This window comes from Dipteris shenzhenensis, chromosome 11 (assembly GCF_047967505.1).
Source record: "Dipteris shenzhenensis isolate YYH24624 ecotype China chromosome 11, Dip_SZ_1.0, whole genome shotgun sequence".
NCBI classification, from domain to species: domain Eukaryota; kingdom Viridiplantae; phylum Streptophyta; class Polypodiopsida; order Gleicheniales; family Dipteridaceae; genus Dipteris; species Dipteris shenzhenensis.
The window spans coordinates 29,397,842-29,422,163 of record NC_141606.1 but is presented as its reverse complement, the minus strand read 5'-3'; the positions used below and the strand labels follow the sequence as shown (position 1 = coordinate 29,422,163).

Here is a 24,322-nt window from a genome sequence, read left to right as displayed (position 1 = left end):
TACAATTTATGGACAGCTTGTACTAGTCAAATACATTGTTTGATGTTGCACGAGGGATAAAATGGACATTTTCATGCATTTCTCTAGATTCTTGCCTGCTATTTCACCATTTCAAGTAAAGTTGAAGGACTATACATTTCGTTTTCCATGACTAAAAGGTATTCCTGCACATAACTTACAAATAGTCCATTGTCAGTTTTATCAAAGATTCCACTACTTCCCACTCCTATGTTAAAATAGGATCTTGTAAAGAAGATAGGCAAGGAAGGTACATAGTCTAAGATATACATCCTTCCTCTTGGGAAGCTTATGTGGACCCTTGGCAAGACCTTCCATGACTATTTAGTTAGTCAAACTGTAAGTTCAAGTCATCCAATGCATTTTTCATGTTCTAGAACACACTAGAGCTCACGATATTGTCAACTTCTATCACTTTCTTCCTGACCATGCCTCTAGAACACACTAGAGCTCACAATATTGCCATCTTTGGCCACTTTGGTCACTTTGTTCTTAACCATGCCTCTACAACACATTAGAGCTCACAATATTGCCAGGTTGTATCACTTTCTTCATGACCATGCCTCCAGAACACACAAGCTCACAACATTACCACCTTGTGTCACTGTGTTCTAGACCATGCCTATTGGGAAAACAATAGCTGTAGGAGAGGAAAGAGCAGTTGTATCCTATATGAGAAGGAAAAGAAAGAGGGAAAAAGCTCCTGTAGGAGAGCAAAGAGTTGCTGTAGTAGAAGGAAAAGTACCTGTAGGAGGGAAAAGAGCACTGGTACCAGAAGGAGAAGCGCCTGTAGAAGGGAAAGAGAACCTGTAGGATATGGCGGCTAAGCAAGAGGCCATAGAGCAAGAGAGGGTAGATCAAGAGAGGAAAGAGAAGGTGGAGGTAGAGCATGAGGGGTTAGAGCAAGAGGAGGCACATAAACAGTGAGAAGAGCAGGAGAGAGAAGAACAGCTATAGGAGGTGCTGCAACCCAAATTTTAAAAAATGGAGGGAGAGAGCAGCTGTGGACCAGAGCAAAGGAGAAGAGAGAGAGGGGGCAGGCCTACAGAAATTTGTCCAAAAGGTTCCACAATGGAGGGAGAGGGCAGTTGGACCAGAGCAGAGGAGCAGAGAAAGGGGGTAGATCTGCAGTAGGCTAGAGGACAAAAGAAATTCGTCCAAAAGGTCCCACAATGGAGGGAGAGGGCAATTAGACCAGAGCAGAGGAGCAGAGGAAGAGGGGGCAGACCTGCAACACACCTAAGGAGAAGAGAAATTCACCCACAAGGGCCCACAAAGACATAAATGAGATTTGGGGATGATCTAGGGTGGGTGCACATGGGAGGGTAGTCAAGCATGGATTAAGGGGGGGGAGGATGGTTAGGGTGGTCCCCAATGTAAGAGGAATAGCCAGTAGGGGATCTCTGCATGCCTGCCATCCCTCCACCTCAACATACCATTGCCCCACACAAAGGAGCACTCTCATTGGTACACCTCAAATCCCTCTCTAATCCCTTGAAATTAGGAAACACTAATTGGAGGCCCTTTTCAGACCCCATTTCTCCCCTAATGAAGGTAGTTCGCTTTTTAGTTGTCACTGCAAACCGATACATTTATGTAAGTATGCTCAATAGGGTTGAGAGTACTATATCTCTCATCATGAGTCACCCAAGTGTATTCATGAAGGTTGCCAACGTCCTTTTCCATAATGTCATGCCCAAGATTCTACTTGCAAATCCAATGGAGGGGTGTTTGGTGATGTTTTCATTGATCATAAATCCCTTGAGGAACAAACATCATCACATAATAGGAGGATCTCAAGTATAGGGAAAAACAAAAAAAGGTTTTTGTTTTGGGTTTACCTTATTGGATAGCCTTGCAAGTGGTTGGAGCAACTATGGTTATATGGCTTGGTAGGATTGGATGCCTAGGCTTACTGGTAGCCCACTGGTAGACGTTGTGCTCTACATAAGGCTTATAATTCCTCATGAATTTTAGAAAATCCATACTCGGCAATGAGTGTTGGAAACATGTACTAAAGTAATTTATGAACAAGCTCACCAATTCTATAAAAAAGAAGATATTACAAGCTAGAGAAGAGAACTTGAAAAGACTTGGCTGCTACTTGTTATGTTGTTGTTGACCCGCTATTTGTATGTTAGTTTGATATAGACATGGGATGGGGATGCATTGAGGTGACTAGATTTGGGTGTGTAGTGTGTAGCTAATCTTTATAAGGTTGTTCTTTGAATGGAGCCACACAAGAATAGGTGTTACATGGCCAGTAACTTGCTTATGTATATCTTTATTTTGAATTCATTACTAATTGCAATGCACACAAACATGGAGAGAGAGAGAGAGAGAGAGAGAGAGAGAGAGAGATACTATCATGAGCAATGGAGGACATCCATTGATCTTGGGCTCTAGCCATGTTACAAATACATATTTTGCTCATGCTGTTCTTGCACACTCCACTAGCAAAGATGTAAGGTGGCCCATTTTAGTTTTAGTGAAACAACCTTTTTGTAAAATAAAGATAAAGAAGAAGAGAGAAGAAGAAGAGGTGGGTATCTATGCGCAAGAGTCAAAATGCCTCACAAGCATTGCCTATTCCAGGGTGAGGTAATAATAGAGAGCTAGAGAAAGGAGAAGCCATGGGGTTTGAGTTGTTAAAAAAAATGTTGATCTCATGCTCGTGAGGGATCACACTCTTTTGCGCACCATAATCAAGGGCCTTAACCGCGCACGTCTTCACTCTAGCACGCTTAACCAGGGCACATGCACACCATTCCACAACGAGAGAAGAGGGGGTGGCAATAACTGCGCAGATATTGGCACTCCTCCTCCTCGTTCTCTCTCTCTCTCTTTTTCTCTCTGTGTGTTAGCTATAGCCTTCGTTTTTTTTTTGTAAGTTTTACACGAGCATTGCCTATAGGTGCTGCTGGTCTTTCCCTGCTCCTTTTTAGGGTTTTCCTTCTTCTCATCGCCATTGCCATCATGCTCCGATGGCTTTGGCCAACAGCTTCCCTGTTGGCCTCCCTCCTCTTGTTCCTCCTTTCTGCCTCTGCATCAGAGTACGATCACAAGGTATTTTCTGATCTACCCCTTTATTTGTTTGATACCCTTGCAATTCTTCGTTGCTTTCTTTGCGCATTCTCGATCTCCCATTTGCTAGCTCCGTTCTGTTGCATTTTAAAGAATTTCCTTGTAAAGCACTCCTACAGCTTCGGTTACGAAAACTTAATGTGACTTCTTTTTGCTTCCGGGGAAGGTTTTTGGGGTTAACGTTCTTGGTGAGAGTAGTGGATTTGTGTTGAGATTCACGCTTCCAATCTTACTTTACGTGCACAGTATGGGGAGCAAGATCGAGTCATTCTGTGGGTGAATAAGGTCGGCCCATATTACAATCCTCAAGAGACGTATAATTACTACAGTTTACCGTTCTGCCTGCCTGGAAACCAAAGCCCCGTTCACAAATGGGGTGGGCTTGGTGAGGTGTTGGAAGGGAACGAGCTGATTGACAGTCAGATCGACATCAGATTTAAGAGTAAGGAATCTATGATCGCTTGCCCCTACAGACCGTTATCTTCGCGACCTGGGCGTTAATTCAAGAGATGCATTCGACAAGTGATCCGCTGTTAAACGAATCCTTTCCTTGTCAGCACCTAGAACAAGATATTATTCAGTTCCAAGTCTGCAATGTTTTTGATGAACTTATGTGAAACAGAAAATGTTGAACGGCAGTCCATTTGTAAAATAGACTTGGATGCCGAGAAAGTGCAAGACTTTAAAGATGCAATTGAGAACACATACTGGTTCGAGTTTTTTATGGGTTAGTGATCAAATCTCAAGCCTCTTTTGTGATGCATAGTTTTCTGCATGTTTCTCTTAAGGTATTGTTCTTGAGGTTTGTTCATGTTCGGCATGATGTATCAGCACCTTGAGTCTCGCACTTGTGGGGAGTTCTTTCATACTTAATAGAAGTCTCTCACTTTGCAAAAAAGAGAGTTGAAGTTCAAGCCTCTTCCACTGTTGCATTCCGTTATCTTATTTTTATTTTAATACTGATGACATAATTTTTGTTGCTGGTATGCTGCAACTGTGTTCTTCATCTCAGATGACCTTCCTTTATGGGGTACGTGGACATTATTTACCTGGATTTGATGTATCCCACAACTTAAGTACTTGAGCATGAAAGCATATTATCGTTGTCTTATGCGCAGGATTTGTTGGTGAATACCATCCTGAAAAGAATGAGGAATCAAAGCACCTTCTTTTTACTCACAAGAACCTATTAATCAAGTACAACAATGATCAGGTATACAATTGGATGACCAATAGTAGGTGATCTCGTGAAAACTGCTGAAAGGTGGTCTGATGGTGAAGTCTTACGTTTGGTTTTTAAACAGATTATCCAAGTGAATCTCACACAAGATAGTCCTCGGAGCCTTGTACCTGGAAAGCCCCTGGAACTTACATATTCAGTGAGCTGGCTGGAAACTAGCATTAGCTTTGCCAGGAGATTTGATGCTTATTTGGACTACCCATTTTTTGAACATCAGGTGAGTTGGATACCAACAAGTTTCCCCATAGGAGAGGATTAATCTGTTGTAGTCTTGCAAAGAGCGCCCCCCCCGTGCCCCCCCCCCCTCTCGTCTCCCCTTTTGCTGCCGCCCTGCACCCTTGGCAGTGTCGTCCCAAGAACAACTGCCTCTTTTGTTGTTTCCTGTGAAAATTATGAAAATCTAATCCATAATACATCATATGACTTTAAAATGAACTCTACTTTGGGAGTGAGGCCGCATTCAGCATATGTAAAAGAAAAAAAATGAAGAAATTTGAGTCAACCCATTATGCAATTATCGACTGGGCTCAAATATTTTACCAATGGTTTTACTTTTCGGAAAACACTGACATCAAATCGAAAATGTCTGTCAGATACACTGGTTCTCCATCTTCAATTCCTTCATGATGGTCATATTTCTCACGGGATTAGTCTCGATGATCTTAATGAGGACTCTGCGCAATGATTATGCAAAATATGCTCGAGAAGAAGATGATTTAGAGACATTGGTGAGGGATTACCACCTTGCTGTGAACTCACTTTGAGATTGTTCTTTAGAAATTGCACATGTTTTGGTTTTGATGAATGATTTGTTTTAAAGATGTTTCAATAGATTCCGGTATCCCTTGAAACCCAGATGGCAGCTTATGCTTGGGTACTGATGAGAACATAAGCGTAGCTTTGCTAAGTTTATTAAACAAAAAAAAGGTTTTCATTTACTCATAATTTTGCTTTTTCGCTTGTTTTATAACAATGTTAATGTGTAAGATTGGATACAAATGTGTCTGCGTACGTGTGTGTGTGTGTGTGTGTGTGTGAGTGTACTGTGCACGCGTGTAGTATAAACGTGTATGTAATATAAACGTGTATGTAATATATACGTGTGTGTGTATGTATGAGAGAGAGAGAGAGAGAGAGAGAGAGAGAGAGAGAGAGAGAGAGATGCGTGCATTATGTATGTATGTGTTTGTGTGTGTGTAGACAGATGTCCATCAAAGATCTGTCTACCTCTGTGTGCGTGGTGCGCGCACAGTATATACACGTGTATGTATATTGTATATGTGTGTGTGTAACCCATTTATGTGCATACATATAGACATACATATGCATATATGCACATATATGTATGTAGGTGTATACACACCTATATACATGTATGCATGTATGCAAGTGCATATGTATGTATATCCATACATGCATGCACGTATTTATTATATACATACGTGTGCACACACACACACACACACACACACAGAGTTAAGCAATCAAAAATAAAGTTTCTACCTGTTTAATGCTAAGCTAGGGCGTGCTAGACTGGCTGATAACTTTCGATCAAACCCAATGCTCATGTTCTTGTGATGATTAGGTAGCTCTATATGGTTGGTAATGTGGCGAAGTTAAGTGTAACTAATTTGTGCTTCATTTTAAAGGAGAGGGATGTGAACGAAGAATCTGGGTGGAAATTAGTGCATGGAGATGTCTTCCGTTCACCTCGAAACCTGGTTCTTCTATCAGCTTTGGTGGGGACTGGTGCACAGCTGTCTGCACTTGTACTATTGGTTATCCTTCTGGCAAGTGTTGGGATGTTATATGTTGGGTATGCTTCTGAGAACACAAAAATACTTGACATGAGATATTTGTTCTTCCCTTTTGAAAAATGCACTTGTGGAGGTTTTTGAACATTTATAAGATGAAGGGCAGTGATGTTATTATTGCGTGCATCTCTCTTTTGCACCTACTGTATCAATGTATCACCTTTTAAAAATGGATTGAGACTAAATACGTTTTTTGGTTGGGAAACAAACTGACTTTAATGACAATTTAAAAGTAAAAAGAAGACAGATTTGTCACATTGCTACAGCAGAGCATGTAGTCAATATAGCAAAATGCCAAGTGTAGATCTTGGAAGATAAATCCACTTATTGTGGGATACACATGTTTCTAATTGCTAGGTGAAAGATTCTTCGTTTCTGCCAAATTGGCTCACGAGCTTGATAAAGCAACTACTGTAGTTTTTAACATTTTGTATCGCTTCTCAATCCACAACTGGATGGCTGATCAAGGCTGCGTTTATTTCAACAAGCCTGGTAGCAGTGGATTACCACTGCAAATTGCATGTGCTGGCTCATTTGGGGATTTTGCTGTCTCACAGGGGGGTGGCAGAGCTAGCAGCCCCCTCCCTCCAACTTGATTTTGCAACAGATAAAACATGGTATAACTTTGCTAAGAATGTGGAAATACGTGGATGGTCTTGACCAATGGCATACATGAATAATAGATAGCCTCAGGAATCGGAGCATTGATGGCAAGAGCTGCATATCCAACGTGATCCATACTTTGTGGAGAGGTAGAAGGGGGTTCCATGTTGTACTTGAACTATTGAAAGGTTGAAATGGCAATTCTGTTCGAATACACCAAGAGGATGCGCTGAACAATGTTTTTCTTGAAACAGGCCATGAAGCACACGGGGGGAGCTTTCCAATTCAACATATGGTTTGATGAGGATTGTAAGGCAGCCAGGCAAAAGGTGAAAGGTGCTAGGATTCAAGCTAGCAAGACGAGTTGAGAACGAGCTCCGTTTCAAACTCAAACAACTCATTTTTTGGATCCATGGGGAATAAGGAAGGCAACCAGGGGAAAAAGAAAACAAAATGTGGGCAAGTAAATCGAGGATCTTTGGAGTAACGTTTGGGTTGTCTCGATGGTGGATGATTGAGTCTTGTCTCAGGTTAATACGCTTTTTAGAACCTTCCTGTGGGGCAATGGAGTCTCCATGTAATACGAAGCTCACCAGTACCCAGTCTTAACCCTAACAGCGAGTGTGAGTGAGCCCACAAGGTGCCTAATGATTACTTATTCATTAAGTTCTTGTTCTAGTTAGTCAACCTGCTTCTTGTCTTCAAGGAAAAGCAAGCTGCAATAGGTTGGGGGATTCATTCGAGCTCCTCTAGCTAGGGGATCACCTATTAAATCCAAATCCTCTCAATTGTTAGCAAAGGTTGTTGGAAGTAGTTGGGAAAAAAAAGGCGTAGGCATTGACGGGAGGCATGAGAGTTGTTCATGTCATAGAATTCAGTGTATGGAAGGTAGTGTGTGGATCCAAGAGAATGGATTGCTGTGTACGGGCATACGGACAAGGTTATGAATGGTTGTATAGACTGCATGTCGTGAACAACAGTACGGATTGCATATCGTGAATGGCTGTACGGGCTGCAAAGCATGCATGACTGTATGGATAGCAGGGTGTGTACGGTTTGTACGGGATCCCAAGGTTATACGGGTGCATAGGTTGTGTACAGGTGCAATGTACGGTTGTACGTTGATGTATGGGTAGAGTAATAATCCTTTGATGTTGGTTTGCCCAAGCTCGTGTATGGATAAGCTGGCTGCTCCCGCTTGATCTTGCTCCTCGTAGAGAGATTTTGTTAGTAGGATGGTTTACAGTGAATGCTTTTAGTTTGAGTGCATAGTTCTTGAGATTGTAGGCTGATCATTTATGCTTTCACCCATGGTTGGGCATGTCAATGGCCTAGTGGACACGTGAGACAGTCAAAGGAGTTGTGTGACCCTCCACGGGTTGCTAGTAACAATTTCTAAGTCTTGTGCAAAGCATATGGAAGTGTTGAATGCCGATCACTTTGTAAGGTGAGAGTAGAGCCCAGTAGGGTTATTGCTTGGGCATTGATGCCCTCTGGAAGTGTGTTATGGACAAAATGCAAGGAAAGTTGAATCTGTTGTGTATCCCATTTGCAGGTTTCTCCAATTAATAAAGAAATACCAAAAGGGGCATCAAGGTTTGGGGCTAGTCTGTGTCCTTGTTCTTGAGTAGGAGCACTCTAGCTCCCAAATTGTCATGTGCACGGATGGGTATCTGACATGTACAGAGGTACACAAGACTAGCTCAATTAGCCTAGGGGGGCTTAGGGCTAGGCAAGATTGATTCTTGGTTGACTGGCAAGGGTACGAACTAGATAGGTCTCTTCGTTATTTTTGGCATATTGCGCTCGACTCTATAAAAGGGGCCCAGGGGTTCGATTGTCCGGAGGAGGGGGGAGCAAGTCTAGCTCTCTTGTGTAAGGCCTGGATCTTGGATCGTGACGTGGACGCATGCTTGCATCCTAGCATAGCCCAAGGCCGAGCAACAGATCCAAGGCCTCCAAGGATCTGGTTGGGAGTTCGTGCCATTAGCTCAACTTGTGGCTCGGGGGGGACATCTCTTGATTCGAGATCATTTCTCGTAGATGTCGTGGTTGGGTGGTGAGTAGCCTGCTCAGTTCCTCACATTTGTTGTTGTTCTTGTGTTTGCTTGCAGGTCTAGATTCTTAGGAGCTTTGGGGTCGTGCCAGTTGGTATCAGAGCCAACTCCCAAGGTACGATTCTCTGGGGATGACGATGGAAAGGGACGTGATTTCCTCCAGGTAAGATTCAAATTCGTAAATTTCTTGGGATATCCTGCAGAGCTTGTGGATTTGTCAGTTAGGGTTACAATTCATGTGGATTGGGATAGAAAGATTTCCTGAAGAGAGCCTAGGAGGATTTGTTGTGATGCAGGGAGGGCTATAAAGATTCCCTGAAGAATCAGGGAGAGACAGATTCGCAGCTAGGGATTCAAGGTTAAGGGGATCTTATGGCGGGAAGATTAGCTTCCGTAGGGCTGCGAGAGTGAAGTGCTAGGCTATCGCGGAAATTGGGGTTTGGCTAGGGGACGCAGAAGAATGTCTGGCTGAGAGTATTAGGGCTGTCGTTTAGAGAAGAGGGCAAGAGGAGAGGTGCGATGGGAGCTGGTCGGGATTGGGCCAAGAAGGGTTTCGATGCTTGGAAGCTTAAAAAAACAGCGAAAATGGATGCTTTAGCTTCAGTGTTGAGTCCAAACATTACACTAGATCCCTATCCTGGAGACCAGAAATGTAGGACCAAGGAGGTTGCACAAGTGGCAAGTACACTTCAGTTTCACCCCTTCGTGATGAAAAGAAGATCCAACTTGCAGCAGGGTATTTTATCTGGAAAAGCCTTAATTTGGTGGAAGGAGTGTTGGAATGGTCACCTCCCCATTAGTAAGCCCCCATATGAGGAGAGCATGGGGGAGGTGAACCTAGGCAGAAAAGATAAGGGAGGGGGCTGCCACATGGGCAGCACATGAGCTGTCATGTGGGCAGCACAGCAGCCTGTCGAAGGCGCCTCCAGGCTGTCTGTACGGGCTGGAACAGGCCCCGAATAGTGGCGGACAGGTGGTGCAACTGTACGGCTGCAGTACGGCTTCATGGTGGGGGTCCATGGGCAGGCATAAGGCCTGCAAACAGGCCTGCAATAGGCGCAGGATTGGGCAAAGGAAGCAGCCCAAAAGGGGCTGCCAAAGGCCCTTATAAAGGGCTGGTTGGACCAGCCAACCAGGTCGGCCAGCAAGCAGACTGGTTGGCCAGGATGAGGCTGGCTGGTCGGTCCATTCAAGGGGGCCTTGTGCCCTATAAAAGGAGAGGCATTTGGCCTCATAACACATCACTTGGAGCAGCAGAGTTGGGGAGCAGACAGCAGCAGCAAGCCCACCCTTGGACCTACACACAGGAGGAGAAGGAGGCTGACATAGGGCTGCAGACCGAGCTCAAGGTGCAGCCCACCTAGGCTGGCTTCTGGACAGCAAGGTGGAAGGGATCTAGACAGAGAGTCTGCATATGCTCGAGGTGGAGCACACGGGCTCAGAGATCTAGACATTTAGTAGGAGAACCTTTTGTTATTGTATTTTGTCCTACTTTGTGGACGGACGATTCCACACCCCACGCACACTGTGTGAGCTCTTGGGCATTACTATCAGTCTTCTGCTGTGTGTACCCTTTGTTGGGTCATTTCTAACAAGGAGTTGCGGCTGAAACCCTCCACTTGGATCGAATTTGAAGAGCTATTCAAGAAAGAGTTCCTGAAGAAAGAGGAGGATTATGATATTGTAGGGAAGTTCAGAGCCCTCGATATGTCCGACTTGACCTTTGAAGTTTATCTCTAGAAGTTTTGAGATTTGCAAGCCAAAGGTACAAAGATGGACCTTGTGACTTTTTTGGGATTCTTTGTGGATGGATTACCTGATTCCTATAAACTCCAGATCAAGAACATAAATGAACCACTTTGCAAGAGGCCATGAATTATGCGCGCATATATGATGTTACCATGGCTAGCGTAAAGGGAACCACTACTTTTGATACGAGTGGGAAGAACAAGAGGAAGTTCTTCTAGTCCGCTTCTGGATCAGGGGGATCGAAAATTCTTCCGAGAAAAACTTGACTCAGACAAAGAATGGTAAAGCCTGTTTCTTACGCATCCTCAAGTTAAAGAAAGGAGAGCGGGGCCACACAAGGAATGGTTGTCCTAAGCGCAAGAACCAGACGCAGGCACATGCATCGAAGCTCCAAGCAATCCAAGGAACCAAAGCTAAGGGAGCTAACCAAGCCTCGATGACATGTATTTTTGTAAATGTCATTACTTGCCCACTTTCATGTAATTGCACTTTTACTAATTTGTTATTTGGCCCCCATGACCTTTTCCGAGATTATGGAGAAGTGAGGGACAAACGAGTTCACATTCTCTTTGACTTGGTTAGCTCTCCACAATTTTGTGAATTACAAACTTGTGTAGAAGTTGGGGCTGTCCATGACACCTAGCGATCACACCCACGAGGTGCAGCTTCCAGCTGGGAAGCAGTTTTGGGATCGCAAGATCGACGATCTTTCTCTCTGGATTCAAGACTACATAGATACTCTTATGTGTTATGTTATGCACTAGCAACATGTGGACTTGTTGATCGGAATAGAGTGGTTTAAAACCCACGATATTCAATTCGGATGGAAAGATCATACTCTCTCTTTTTTGGATAAGGACATCCCAATTTGTATTAAATGTGATTCCCTCTTCTTAGGGACCCATAGTATCTGCGATGTAGCTTCGGAATATATTAAACACTTCTCATTGTGATGTGTATCAGGGTGTTTTGATTTCGCTTTCTTCATTGTTGATAACAAAAATGATTTAAGCGTGTTGAACATCGAGAATTAAGAACGTTGTTAGATGATTTTGTTGATGTATTTCCTGCACAACTCGCGGAAGGCTAGAAAGAGCAGTAGATCATCGCATCGATTTAGTTCCTGTACTAGTATTCCACCTCATAGGATGAGCCAGCTTGAGGAGGACGAGTTGGCTTTGCAGCTTTAAGATTATGTGAACCTGGGTTGTAAACGCTTTTCGTACTAGGTATGGTCACTACGAATCTCTCGTATTACCTTTTGGGTTGACCAATGCTCTTGCTACTTTTCAGCAAATGATGAACGTTGTTGTCTTCTTAGACGACATCTTGATATATAGCCGATCGTTAGAGGACGACATTAGACACCTCAGGACTGTCTTAATTCTATTAAGCTAGCATAAGCTATATGCCAAGATGAGTAAATGTGACTTCTTCATGAAGTAGATCATTTACTTAGGATACAAGATTACTTCAGAAAGTATCAACATTGACCTAGATCGTATTCAAAAGGTTTTGGAATGGCCCATATCTCAGACAATGAAACAACTTCGTTCTTTTCTAGGATTTACGATCTTTGTGAGAAAGTCCGTACGTGTCTACTCTCACATCACAGTACCCTTGACCAGCATGTTGAAAGGTCGTGGACGCAAGTCTAACCAGCCTATATCTTGGAGTGAGGAAATGAACAAGGCTTTTGAGACCTTGAAACAAAGTATCAAGGAAGCACTTGTTCTTGCACTGCTTGATCCTTCCTGGCCTTATGTTTTAGAGGCCAATGTGAGTGACCTTGCGATTGGGGCAGCCTTATTCCAAGAGGGCAGACCTTTAGCTTTTGAAAGTAAAAAGCTTGACGACACTCAATATCGTTGGCCCACACTAGAAAAAGAACTGTATGCAATAGTGTATGCTCTCAAAGTTTGGAGACACTACGTGTATGGCTCAAAGTTTCTTGTATTGACTGATCATCAATCAATAAAGTATGTGTGTGACGGGTCGGAATTAAGGGGAAGAAAGTCTAGATGGGCAGAGTTAATGTAAGACTTTGATTTTGAGATACATTATCGAAAGGTTCCTTGAATGGTGTAGCAGATGCCTTAAGTCGGATCACGTTCGTAAATGCTATGTCATTTACGAAAATATCCTTAGACCTATTTCAATCCTTGAGAGGGCTTTACGTAACTGATAGTCATGACTCATTTCAATTCTTTTTGGTAAAAGGTCTAGGATGGGAGCTCCATGGTTCAGAATTAAGGGATTGTGCCACCTACAGTATAGGCAGTGGGTGGTTGCTGTTCCGGAATGAAAAGATATGTGTGTTAGATGTTTCGGATCTTCGACAAGATTCTCTGAAAGTATCATGATGCTCAGAATCCTGATGATTTTGACAGCATCGGACATCATCAGAGAATATTTCGGCGCATCGCGGTATATTCTCATGAAATCTTAAAGATTCCGAGGATCTTATCCCTAAGGGTTCAAAAAATGATAAGGGTCAGCAATCCTATACTCAGGGTAATCATACAGCCAAGGTTTTGGTTCTCTAGTTGTCACGTGGCAACCTTATCCAAAGTGCCACGTCACTAGTCTGAAAGGATTGGTAAAATATGTACTCTATGTTCCAAAGCTCAGCAAGAACCTTTTGTCAGTTGGGCAAGCGATAGAACACAACTATAGAGTCATCTTCGATGGGGATGAATGCACAATCAGAGACAAATCCAAAGGATATCAGCTAGTAGAAAAAGTAGTCGAGGAAACACGCTTGTCGAGAATGCTAGCTTTAGTACCAGACTTGTATGCCACGTCAGCTCAACAACCAATGTCACTTTTCGCATTATGGCATAAGAGATATGGACATGTTAACTTCAAAAGCTTGATGCAGCTAAGAAATCAAAATATGGCAATTGGAATTTCGAAACTACAGTTTCTTGAAAAAAATTATGAAGCATGTTGCTTCGGTAAACAAAAGAGAACCAATTGTGGCTGAAGCACTTTTCGAGCAAGGGGTATTCTTGATTTGATTCATACAGATGTATGGGATTATGCATAGATCCGTAGCATCAATGGTTCACTTTACTACAGTAGATATTGTTGGGTCTATTTTCTGAAAGAGAAATCTGAAGTCTTTCTCAGATTTCAACAATTCAAAGTCATGGTTGAGAACCAGACAGACATAAAGATTAAAGTCATGAAATCGGATAGAGGAGGTGAATATATGTCTTTAGCATTCGTGAACTTTTATAGAATTAATGGCATTCGAAGACAATTCACATGTGCAGATACACAGTAGAATGTAATAGTTGAAAGGAAGAATGACTTTAGTAGATAGTGCTAGAGCAATGCTCAGTGAGAAGCATCTTCTGAATGACTTTATAGAAGCAATTGCCATTGTAAACTACTTAAACGGTTGCCGATTGAACCGATTCAAGGTATGACACTTTATGAGGCATTCACTGGATATAAGTCACCCATTGGGCATCTCTGTATATTTGGTTGCATAGCATATGTCTACATGCATGGCGATCATCGCATAATGTTGGATGTTGAGTCACGTAAATGCATCATGGTTGGCTACAGTGAAGAAAGCAAAGCATACAAGCTGTATGATCTCATCAACCGAAAGGTCATAATCTTTAGGGATTAATATTTGATGAAGAATCAAAATGGAAAACATCAAATACACAAGAGATGATCACACCGATTACTTAGTCACATACAGAAAAGATTGATGAAGAAGAGTAATAATTGTCAGAGAATCGACTAGAAGAGCAACAACTCAGATGGTCTACTAGAGAAAGTAGACCACCAACCAGATTAACATATGCTCAGAACGACAAAGTAAACCAGATTGAAACCACTAGTTATGCTCTTATGACTACCATCATGGCTACAGAAGAATCAAAATGAAAAACATCAAATACACAGGAGATGTTTATACCGATTACTTAGTCACGTATAGAAAAGGTTGATGAAGAAGAGAAAGAATTGTCAGAGAATCGACTAGAAGAGTAGTAACTCAGATGGTCTACTAGAGAAAGCAGACCACCAACTAGATTGACGTATGCCCAGAAAGGCAAAGCAAACCAGATTGAAACCACCAATTATGCTCTTATGACTATCATCTTGGCTATAGAGGAGGCAGTGTACTTTGCAGATGCAGTTGACTAGCTAGAATGACAAACTGTTATGAATAAAGAAACAGAAGCTTTGTACAAAAACAATACTTGGTATTTATGCGACCTTACACCAGGAAAAAAGCCATAGCAAACAAATGGATTTACAAAGTTAAGTACAATTCAGATGCAAGCATTGAAAGGGACAAAGCGAGACTAGTTGCAAAAGGCAATATGATCAAGATTATGATGAGACTTATGCTCCAGTAGCGAAGATGGATTCCATAAGATTTTTTGATATCATTAGCGACACTCCGCAAATGGAATGTGTACCAGCTAGATGTCAAAAATGCTTTTCTCAATGGTTACCTAGATGAGAAAGTCTATATGCAGTAACTAGCAGGGTATGTTGAACCAGGGAAAGAGCATCCGGTTTGCTATCTCAACAAAAGTCTATACGGCTTAAAGCAAGCACTCCGAAGTTGGTATAGTAGAATCGACAACTATTTTCCTAATTGGGATACATGAAGTCCAATGCAGATCATACTCTTTACTATAAAGTTTAAGGGAATACATTACTATTGTACTTTTGTATGTAGATGATTTGATTGTGCTAGGAAGCAATGATAGCTTCATCAACAAGCTGAAACAAGACTTATCTGTAGAGTTCTACATGAAAGATCTTGGACTTATGTGCTATTGTCTTGGTATTGAGTTCTGGAGAGACTTAGATAGCACATTCATGGGCCAGCAGAATTATGACTTCTTCTGACTCTCAATGATTTTTTTTTGGGGGTGTGTACACGTGTGCATGCGTATGTGCGCACGTGCCTTCTCCATTCCCCTTTTCCTGACTTTTTCTACCTTCTCCTCTGCTACTATCCCCTCTTTTCCTTTTCCAACATCTACATGTTCAATTTGGAAGTGGCCTCATGGCAAGTCTGACCTCTTTGAGTGCCTCTTTTGTGGCATTGTGTCCATCTCAGATTTTGGTTGACTATTCAGAGAGTGTTCAGTGAATGATTGAGACTATTGGGGTGGGTTTGTGGTGAATGTAGCCCTGCGAAGTCTCATTCTTGCGCATGTTTTTGGCCCATGGACAGCTTCACATTGGCCAGGCATTGTGGACATGGGACCCCTCGCACTACATGCTTTTATTGGCACTAAGACCCCAGGTCAGAGGCCCCTACGTGCAGTGCCATCAATGCTATAGGCCTCCTATTTGGTATAGATGACTTGTTATTTGCCTCTCCCCTTAAGTCTTGCTCTTTTGACATGTGATCTGATTGTATGCCTGTTCTTCAGTGCTCTTTCCTTGTGCATCAGTATGCACATAGCTTTTGTGAAATTTAGATGGGATGCTACACGTACTCAGAATGCTTGTTATCAAGTTAGTGCGATTTGAAAATGAGCATGTAAGTTCTGAAAAATTTGCAACACAAGAACACTACCACACACCATGGAAATTTAAGAGAGTAAACTGTGCTCACAGAAAAAGCCCCAGAGATTTATGACAGGTACATCCATAAGCTCTATGTTTCTGCTACATCAATTTACTGAATCACAGTGCTAGCAGTAGACTCCAGATAGGTCAGATGTTCATGGATATTTGGATTTGTGTGCTTATTTGATACAAGCATACCACTATGTTGCCAATTACACACATGTTAAGCATCATATGTAGGGTTTGCTATCTATTGGGATGCCCTAGTAGATTTTATTGACAAAATTTGCGCCTGTAATTTTGCTAGACGTGGAGCAATAGTTACAGCATTCATCATATGCTATGCATTTACATCCTTCATTGCTGGATATGTGAGCGGAAGCCTTTACTCACGGAATGATGGTATGCTTCTTCCGTCCATGTTTTTAAATTTTAAGTAGACACGAGACATGTTTTGGAAGTGCTTACAACTGTATTTTGCATGTGTTTCTGAATGGTCGTAGAGTATTTACTGAGGTGCCCATGGACTATTTTTTTGCAGCTCCATATGTTTTTTCTGATAGATTTGTGATGCCATTCAGGGAAGTACTGGATCAAATCGATGCTCCTTACTGCTTCACTATTTCCATTTTTGTGCTTTGGCATTGGTTTTGGATTGAACATAGTAGCAATTTTCTACCGGTCTCTAGCAGCCATTCCCTTTGGGACCATGGTAAAAACCTCTGAATGGGCTGTGCTAGCGGTTGTCTGTTTCAAAAATTTTTTGCTGCAAAGAGGGGAATGAGCTTCAATGCGAAAATTTATTGCTAACACTGTTGTGGTTGAACATTTTAGGTGGTGGTTTTTATAATATGGGCCTTCATATCTTTCCCTTTGGCACTGCTCGGTACAGTAGTTGGTAGGAATTGGAGTGGTGCTCCCGACAATCCGTGCAGAGTCAAAACTATTCCTAGGCCTATTCCTGAGAAAAAGTGGTACCTAACACCCTTTGTGGTATCACTGATGGGAGGACTGTTGCCATTTGGAAGCATCTTCATTGAAATGTACTTTGTTTTTACGTCTTTCTGGAACTATAAGGTATGCCATGGCGAAGAGAATACATGAGGATCTTATATCTATTGTGTATCTTTTGCCTCTGTGTGTTATAAGCATGTAGAATTCACAACCTTATGTCTTCTGATTTTTTGCAGCCTATCCCACATTATCACAATCCATTTGTTTTTTATTGCCTTTTCAGGTTTATTATGTTTATGGATTCATGCTCTTGGTATTTGTCATCCTCATCATTGTGACCATTTGTGTCACTATAGTGGGAACATACTTTTTGCTGAATGCTGAAAACTACCACTGGCAATGGACATCGTTTTTTTCTGCAGCATCCACTGCTGCATATGTGTACTTATACTCGATTTATTATTATCACATGAAGACAAGAATGTCGGGGTTCTTTCAAACAAGTTTCTATTTCGGTTACACGCTGATGTTTTGCCTTGGACTCGGTATACTATGTGGTGAGTAGACCCTTGTTATTTCAAAATTTCTGTATGAAGTGTTGGTTGCAAGGTCTTCATGGTAGAGGACATGCTAATTTTTTCTGTTTATACCAGGTGCTGTTGGTTATCTGGGCTCGTCTCTCTTTGTAAGGCGAATTTACAGAAATATCAAGTGTGATTGATGGGCTGATCATTCAGTGTCACAGAGAGGTGTCTGAGGCTAAGTGCTCCTAACAGGTCAGAACCAGTTCCTGATTCATTTGATAAAATTTTGCTGATGACATGCCATAGTAGGCTGAAGTCTTAACCTCAGTAGTAAGAACATGCGTTTTCAAATTGAAACCGTTACCTTGGGGTCTATATAGGCCATTAGAGCATGGCCAATCTTGGAATCAGTGAATCAGTATTATTCTAGGCTGTTTGGGAGGGCCCTTTTGCATGGATATTGAATGTCAGAAAGGGCATAACTTTTTTTCGAAGGGGCGATTAACTTTACATGGGACATGTGTTCATCACACATGTAGGAACTTGGAAGTTTAACTTGAATGCCAAAAGCTTGCTGTGGCTTGAATTAAGTGCTAGAGTTTGGGCTGGATTTCTGGAAGCACATATTCAGGGTGCTTTTGGGGAGGGAGTTCTGCAAGGTTATTGGTCTGTCAGTTGGCTAATGTTGTTTTGACTATAGTAGTAATTCTTTGTAGTAAGATTTGTCAAAGATGAGCTAAGGTGACGTTTTTTAAATTAATATACTCCACATTTTATCAAATTGTTTCTTGGCTTTAATGTTTCTATGGAGCTAGTCTTGTTCGCTTGTTGTTTGACACTCGCTTTTCGAGTATTCAGCTCCTCTGTTTCCCTTGGGTCCCTTTTTTTTGTGTGGGGTGCCCATTTTAAGATTCCTCTAAAAATGATAAAATAAAATCACTTATTTGAGAGATAAGGTTACGAACAACAAATGTGGGTTATTCAATGAATAAAATTTGAGAGGGGGATAACCATTTTCCGAGCAAAATCTTTCGACCGTCCTAGCGAAGGAAAAAAAGCGCTTCCAACTATGTAGATCGAAAGAAAACATAGTTTCACTTAGAAATATACAAAGTATTATAGGAATGCCTATTTTATACACAAACTTTCATGAATCTTTGGAGATGGTGAATAACATAATGGGATGGCTTTTGAACAACCCACATATAGAGTAGATTTCTCTATGAAAGTTGCCTTATGATCCTTCTTACAACTTTTAAGGGGGTGACATTGAGAGCTACCTCTTCTATCTTTATGAAAGGGTTTCTCCTTCGAAGCTTCATTGAAGCAAGCTATCCAAGGTAGTTTCGCCAGCGAAACTACCTTTGGAGTAGGCCTTCTAAGGTAGTTTCGTCCTTAGACAACATGTTTGAAAGTAACGTAACTTTCTCATCCAATGTTTAAATATAGTCATTCAACCACTCAAATTGATCGTAAAATGTCATTTGAGCACATCTATCGGGTTATATTTTGCAAAATCTTGCATATACATTCTTAAATCTTACATGTATTTTACGAGAGTAGTTATGTAAGTCCAAGTTAATACTTCTTTATGGTTATTTTTACTTCTTTAGAAATATATCCATAAATGTCTTGTTACTTATTTTGTAAAATTACTAGAATCATATTGATATAAATTTATTTAATAAGCAATTATATATGTATAATATTATTACATTGAGAGTAATTGTGAGGGATGTTTCTCATAGAAATTATTATCTAACACTCTTTTTAGGTGATAACAAGGTTACAAAGGATGTCTAAATAATAAAATTTATAATATATGAAAGTGAATGAGTGACTGCTATATATTTTTATATAGAGGGATCTAGTTCTAGTGAAAATAAAAGTATAAAAACCATGTTTTCTCCTATCTTAGGTTAATTCGGTCGAGAGGTCCAAGGGAGGCAAACTAATTAACTTAATACTTGGTAGTCTTTTTAATCACATTAGATAAGATTAATATGAATTTGTACGATTGGATATATTCTAGTCTTACAAAGGAAAATTTCTTAGTGGGCATGCGAATACTATATTAAAATATCTTATGTGAGTGTAGAAGTCCTAACAATTAAAAATTCTTTTGGAAATTTAGAACAACAAAAATTTGAGTTTGTATGATTGGAAATATTCTAGTCTTTAAAAGGGATATAATTGCACTAGGCAAGATATTTTTATCTTGGAACTCTTTTTGCACCTCATACTAAAAATGCATTGAAGGATCCCAAATCATCTAAGTTCTAACACGATTGATGCAAAAGATATTCTATGATATTAACAATGGAAGTTGTGATCGTGATTCATGATTTATGTTGAAACAACACTAGCTTGAAAATTTGATCACTCAACGAATACAAGTTCTAAGGGGCTTGGCACATGGGAAGAAATAGGATGGGAATGGGAAAAGGTGGTCCCATGCATATTTCTATCCTATTCCCGGGGATAAGGACACATGTCATCCTTCTAGGTTTTTGAATTCCTAAAAAAGGGGAACCAATTTGTCTGCCAGGGTCTAGAGGCCATGGTCCAGGATGGGAGAAAAAGTGGCTACTCCCATTCTAAATCCATCCTAGACCGCTTGGTGTAGGATGGGAGTAATGATGACAAAAATATTCCCATCCTAAACCCATGCTAGTCCCATCCATGTGCTAAGGCCCTAAGATGGTATTTCTTTTCTTCTCTCCTTAAGGGCTTCTTGAAAATACTAAAATAGAAAAACACACTTCAAATTTTTGAATAATATGAGGCTTGATGAACCACTTCCATTGTCGAACATGTCACCACATGAACATAAGCATATGTTTGACATTAAATTGATGAACTTATTACATCATAATATGCAAGTAGAAATGCTATGACAGCTTTGATATGTGATATTGAAAATAAGGCCACGTGAAATCTCTCAGCAAAATAGGAAGACATTTCCACCATCCATGAAATGGTATGAAAAGCTCCCAACAAAACAAAAAGATTGCATATAAAATGGCATGATAAAGAACTTGGATTATGTTGTCATGTTTTCAACATGCTCTATTTCTGCATAACCATAATCCAATTCCCTCAAGTGATTTTGGTACAACTTTTGTCGCTAGGACTATTTTCGTTGCATATGTTGGGTGCACTGAGCGTGTCCTTTTATCTACAAGTACACTTGCCTCCATGCATCCCACTTTATTAAAATTTTTAGAGGCTATGGCCCACATGAAGAAGGTATCATTGTGTACCCTCCAACTCTTAATCCAATTTCTTAATACTCTCGTTGTGAAGTCACAATTGATTTTCATCCTTCTCCACTCTAATCATATTTTTTCAAAATTTTTAAGCACAAGTGGTGGTTGTGCCCAAACAAAAAAAAATCATTCAGGCTCATTTAAGAATTATTGATGAGAAGTTTCATTAGTTTTTGAGGATTTTGATACAGGTCAACAGGCTCCATATTATTGCCTATTGTGACATGCCTAGATTTCTTTGTTGGTGCATAAAATTTAAATGATCAAGAGTATATGAAGCACATAGAGGGAAGCTGATATGGCTAATCCTATTTTCATTCTTTAATTACCTATGGCCAACAAAGATGTTCTCCACACTAGAATTGAAACAATGGCCTACTAGTTGCTTTATATTGGGCTTCAGTCTATAATACACATGAAAAATGAACTTGTCACTAATGGAGACACTTTTGAGATAGTTCTAACTAAGGTACTTTTAAAGAATAGCAAAGAAAATGCCAATAAGATGGTCCCATGCACAAGTTTCATTTATTATTAACATGACTTCTCTTAACTACAAGTCATTTATGCATGTTAAGAAGGCATATAATAGATCATTTTCATATCTATTTTCTGCATACAAGGAAGCACATAAGAATTACAAGGTATACTTTATCAAAGAAGAGGAACACAATAGATTATTGCATGTACATATATATACATTTTATGCCTACAAGGAAGCACATAAGAATTATAAGCTATACATCATCAAAGAAAAAAGAGTATGAAAAAAAGTAGATGTTCTCTTGGTCATCATACTCATCTTCTAGAGACAAAATCTTTGCCAACATTCTGCTTAGCACTAAGTCCCTTCCATCATTTTTTGAAAGCTTTTATTCTAATATCATCCAACTATGTCTTCAATATTGAGATCTCATCAATGATCAATTAGGAGTCAACGAGTATGATTTACAATTTCCCATGTTCCTCACATAGCAGGGGTACATTTGATGAATATTAAAAATAGGACAAATGACACATTCTATATAAAACTAGTCACACTTTCAACTTTGGAGCTGAAATGGCCATTCAAGGACCCTTCACATTTAAATATTAACAAACAATTCAACTAGTTTGTATTATTAAAAATATGGAACCCATTAATCATGCTTTAACCCTATCGCTTTACAAAGGAAAACTGCTCAACAACTTGTACATGATGTGGACATAATGTGGATGTGCTTGATCAAGAGATGAATATTACAGCAAGTTAGGAAGCATTGGGATAGAAGAACTTACAAGGACTATTGTGGGCTAAGAATTCATCTAGATAGCAAGGAAATGTTCTTCCTTTTCCCAAAGAGATAATTCTGAAGGTGGATTGAAGCACAATAAAAATAAGTAATACATGAAGTAGCAAGTCAACTATTGAGGAGGTTGAGATGGTAGGATTCAATAATAAAAGTATGTTTGCATGTATTGTATGATAGAGAGTAAGATATCATTCAAGGTCACCAGCTTAAAGTTGGAATGAGATATCTAAATTGAAGGAAGATAAAAAATTCATTATATTTTGTCAATACTTCAAAAATATATATTTTAAGAAACTTTAAGTAGCTATGTATAGTTGTGGTTTCTTTCTAGGTTTTTTACTTTGACTTTCACCTATTACCATTGATTTTGTTCTTTTGTGGGACCTTTCTTATCATTTTACAAATCAACCTACGGATGTGGAAGAGGATAAAGAGGCAAAATTATCAACTTCCAATCGTGGATCCTTAGATGGATCCGAAGAGGAAAGGTCTACTACAAGAGAACCCACAAATCTTTGAATTGAATCTAAAGCAGCTTCTATTGGAAGGGTTTTCCAATATGTGGTAGTCCAATTTAGAAGATCCCAATAAAAATGACTTGGTGGTCCTAGATAAAAGGCCACTCCCTGTTCTCATGGATTGGAGGCACTTGCCAGTGGTGGCCACATATTGAAAGAACAAAAATCTTCCCATTAACAAACATACTATGTTACATGTTGTATTGAGTGACCACCCTAGGTTTAAGACAATTCCTCAATGAGCACACAAAGGAGCATAGAGGACTATGCCTCGCAGGTCAAGAATAACATACAAAATTGTCCATAGAAGAGCAAGAAACGTTTTGAAGAGGGTATAACATAAGAGATAATCTACAAACTTCCATGTCTTCTTAATGAAAATAGACTTCCATGTCTTCTTAATGAAAATAGAGAGGGGTTTTTTCTAAGAGATATTAAGTACATCACTAGGTTCCAAGAAGATGAAATATTGCATGCAATGTCAATTTGGGTGTAAAATGTCAATTTAATGAAGGATTAATTGGTGCATGGACCTCGTTCTCGCAAATTCATTGGAGTTTCCAATTATCATGACAAGGGAATTCAAGCATTGGTTTTAGAGATAGAGTTTATTTAGGTTCCTAGATGAAAGCTTATTAAGAAACATTAATGATCTACTTATTATCATTGTCAAATTTCCATCGAACATGATCATTTTGGGCTGCGAGCATCGTGTTTAGCAAGGACAAAGAATGCAAAGGGATTCTCCCCTTGCACTATTCATGGGGATGTTCTAGAGGCACATATAAGTGTATATGCATGAACCACTCTCATCTCATGGAAAGGAGGAGTTGACAAAGTGTAGGGTAGTACACCATTGGTGTATTTGATCCAACAAAGATTGTTGACACATTTGCACTACAAAAAATTCATGGGATCTAGGAGCGGATTTGTGATTGTTAAAGAATTGATATTGTAAAGATAATATATACCTATGCATGTCTAAATTAATTTAAAAGATTAAAAAAAAGATTTTCCATATGAACATGTGCATGTTTGTGATCTGATTTGAACTAATCTGATACAATGAACTGGGGAGGTCGCCTCTTTATAGCTATGAGGGCCGTAGTCGGATCAACGTAGTTGGTGGAACTGACCAATCAACCTAGTCGGTGAAGTCGACTAGTCATCCATGGAATATTCAAGGAATATTCCTTAGTCGGATCAACGTAGTTGGTGGAACTGACCAATCAACCTAGTCGGTGAAGTCGACTAGTCATCCATGGAATATTCAAGGAATATTCCTTACACCATCGCCTCGAGGGCTCTCGCCCCTGACCCCCTAGCTGGCCCCTAGACCCCAGCAAGAGTAAGGGGCTCCCACACAATCACCTTTCTACCATCAACAGTCTCATTGATAAACCTCATCTGACATGCAAGTCAGGATCCATCCAGTGTCCCAAGCTCACACATGGCTTCTCCTCATATGGGGGCCTTACAACTTGAGCATCTTGGACCACTGGTGGATACTAGGAGGGTGGGGTATTGAGCATATCTAACACCCCCCTCAATGTAAACCCATAGGTGAACTACATTCTCGGCCCAATGCCAAGTCTCTGAAGATGACCCTGAAGCTAATCCTTTCGAGTGCCTTGGTGGACATAT

The 24,322-nt window shown here is 40.4% G+C and overlaps 1 protein-coding gene across 1 annotated transcript; it reads left to right on the top strand.

The window, feature by feature from the left end:
- Positions 1-2,767: 2,767 nt before the first annotated feature.
- On the top strand, positions 2,768-18,380 carry LOC147896873 (transmembrane 9 superfamily member 1-like). The gene is made up of 13 exons (XM_087381258.1): positions 2,768-3,084; positions 3,349-3,544; positions 3,725-3,829; positions 4,115-4,132; positions 4,221-4,315; positions 4,407-4,559; positions 4,936-5,070; positions 5,992-6,158; positions 16,429-16,523; positions 16,703-16,833; positions 16,956-17,198; positions 17,359-17,632; positions 17,729-18,380. The coding sequence occupies exons 1-13, from the start codon at positions 2,995-2,997 to the stop codon at positions 17,794-17,796; spliced, it is 1,770 nt and encodes a 589-aa protein (XP_087237384.1). The 5' UTR covers positions 2,768-2,994; the 3' UTR covers positions 17,797-18,380.
- The last annotated feature ends 5,942 nt before the right edge of the window (positions 18,381-24,322 follow it).

Excerpts from the sequence above, each read along its gene's own strand:
- LOC147896873 (XM_087381258.1), top strand. The coding sequence starts at position 2,995 with ATGCTCCGATGGCTTTGGCCAACAGCTTCCCTGTTGGCCTCCCTCCTC. Across the intron at positions 3,545-3,724 it reads GATCGACATCAGATTTAAGA|AAAATGTTGAACGGCAGTCC; the intron begins GTAAGGAATCTA and ends TATGTGAAACAG. Across the intron at positions 4,316-4,406 it reads TCAAGTACAACAATGATCAG|ATTATCCAAGTGAATCTCAC; the intron begins GTATACAATTGG and ends GTTTTTAAACAG.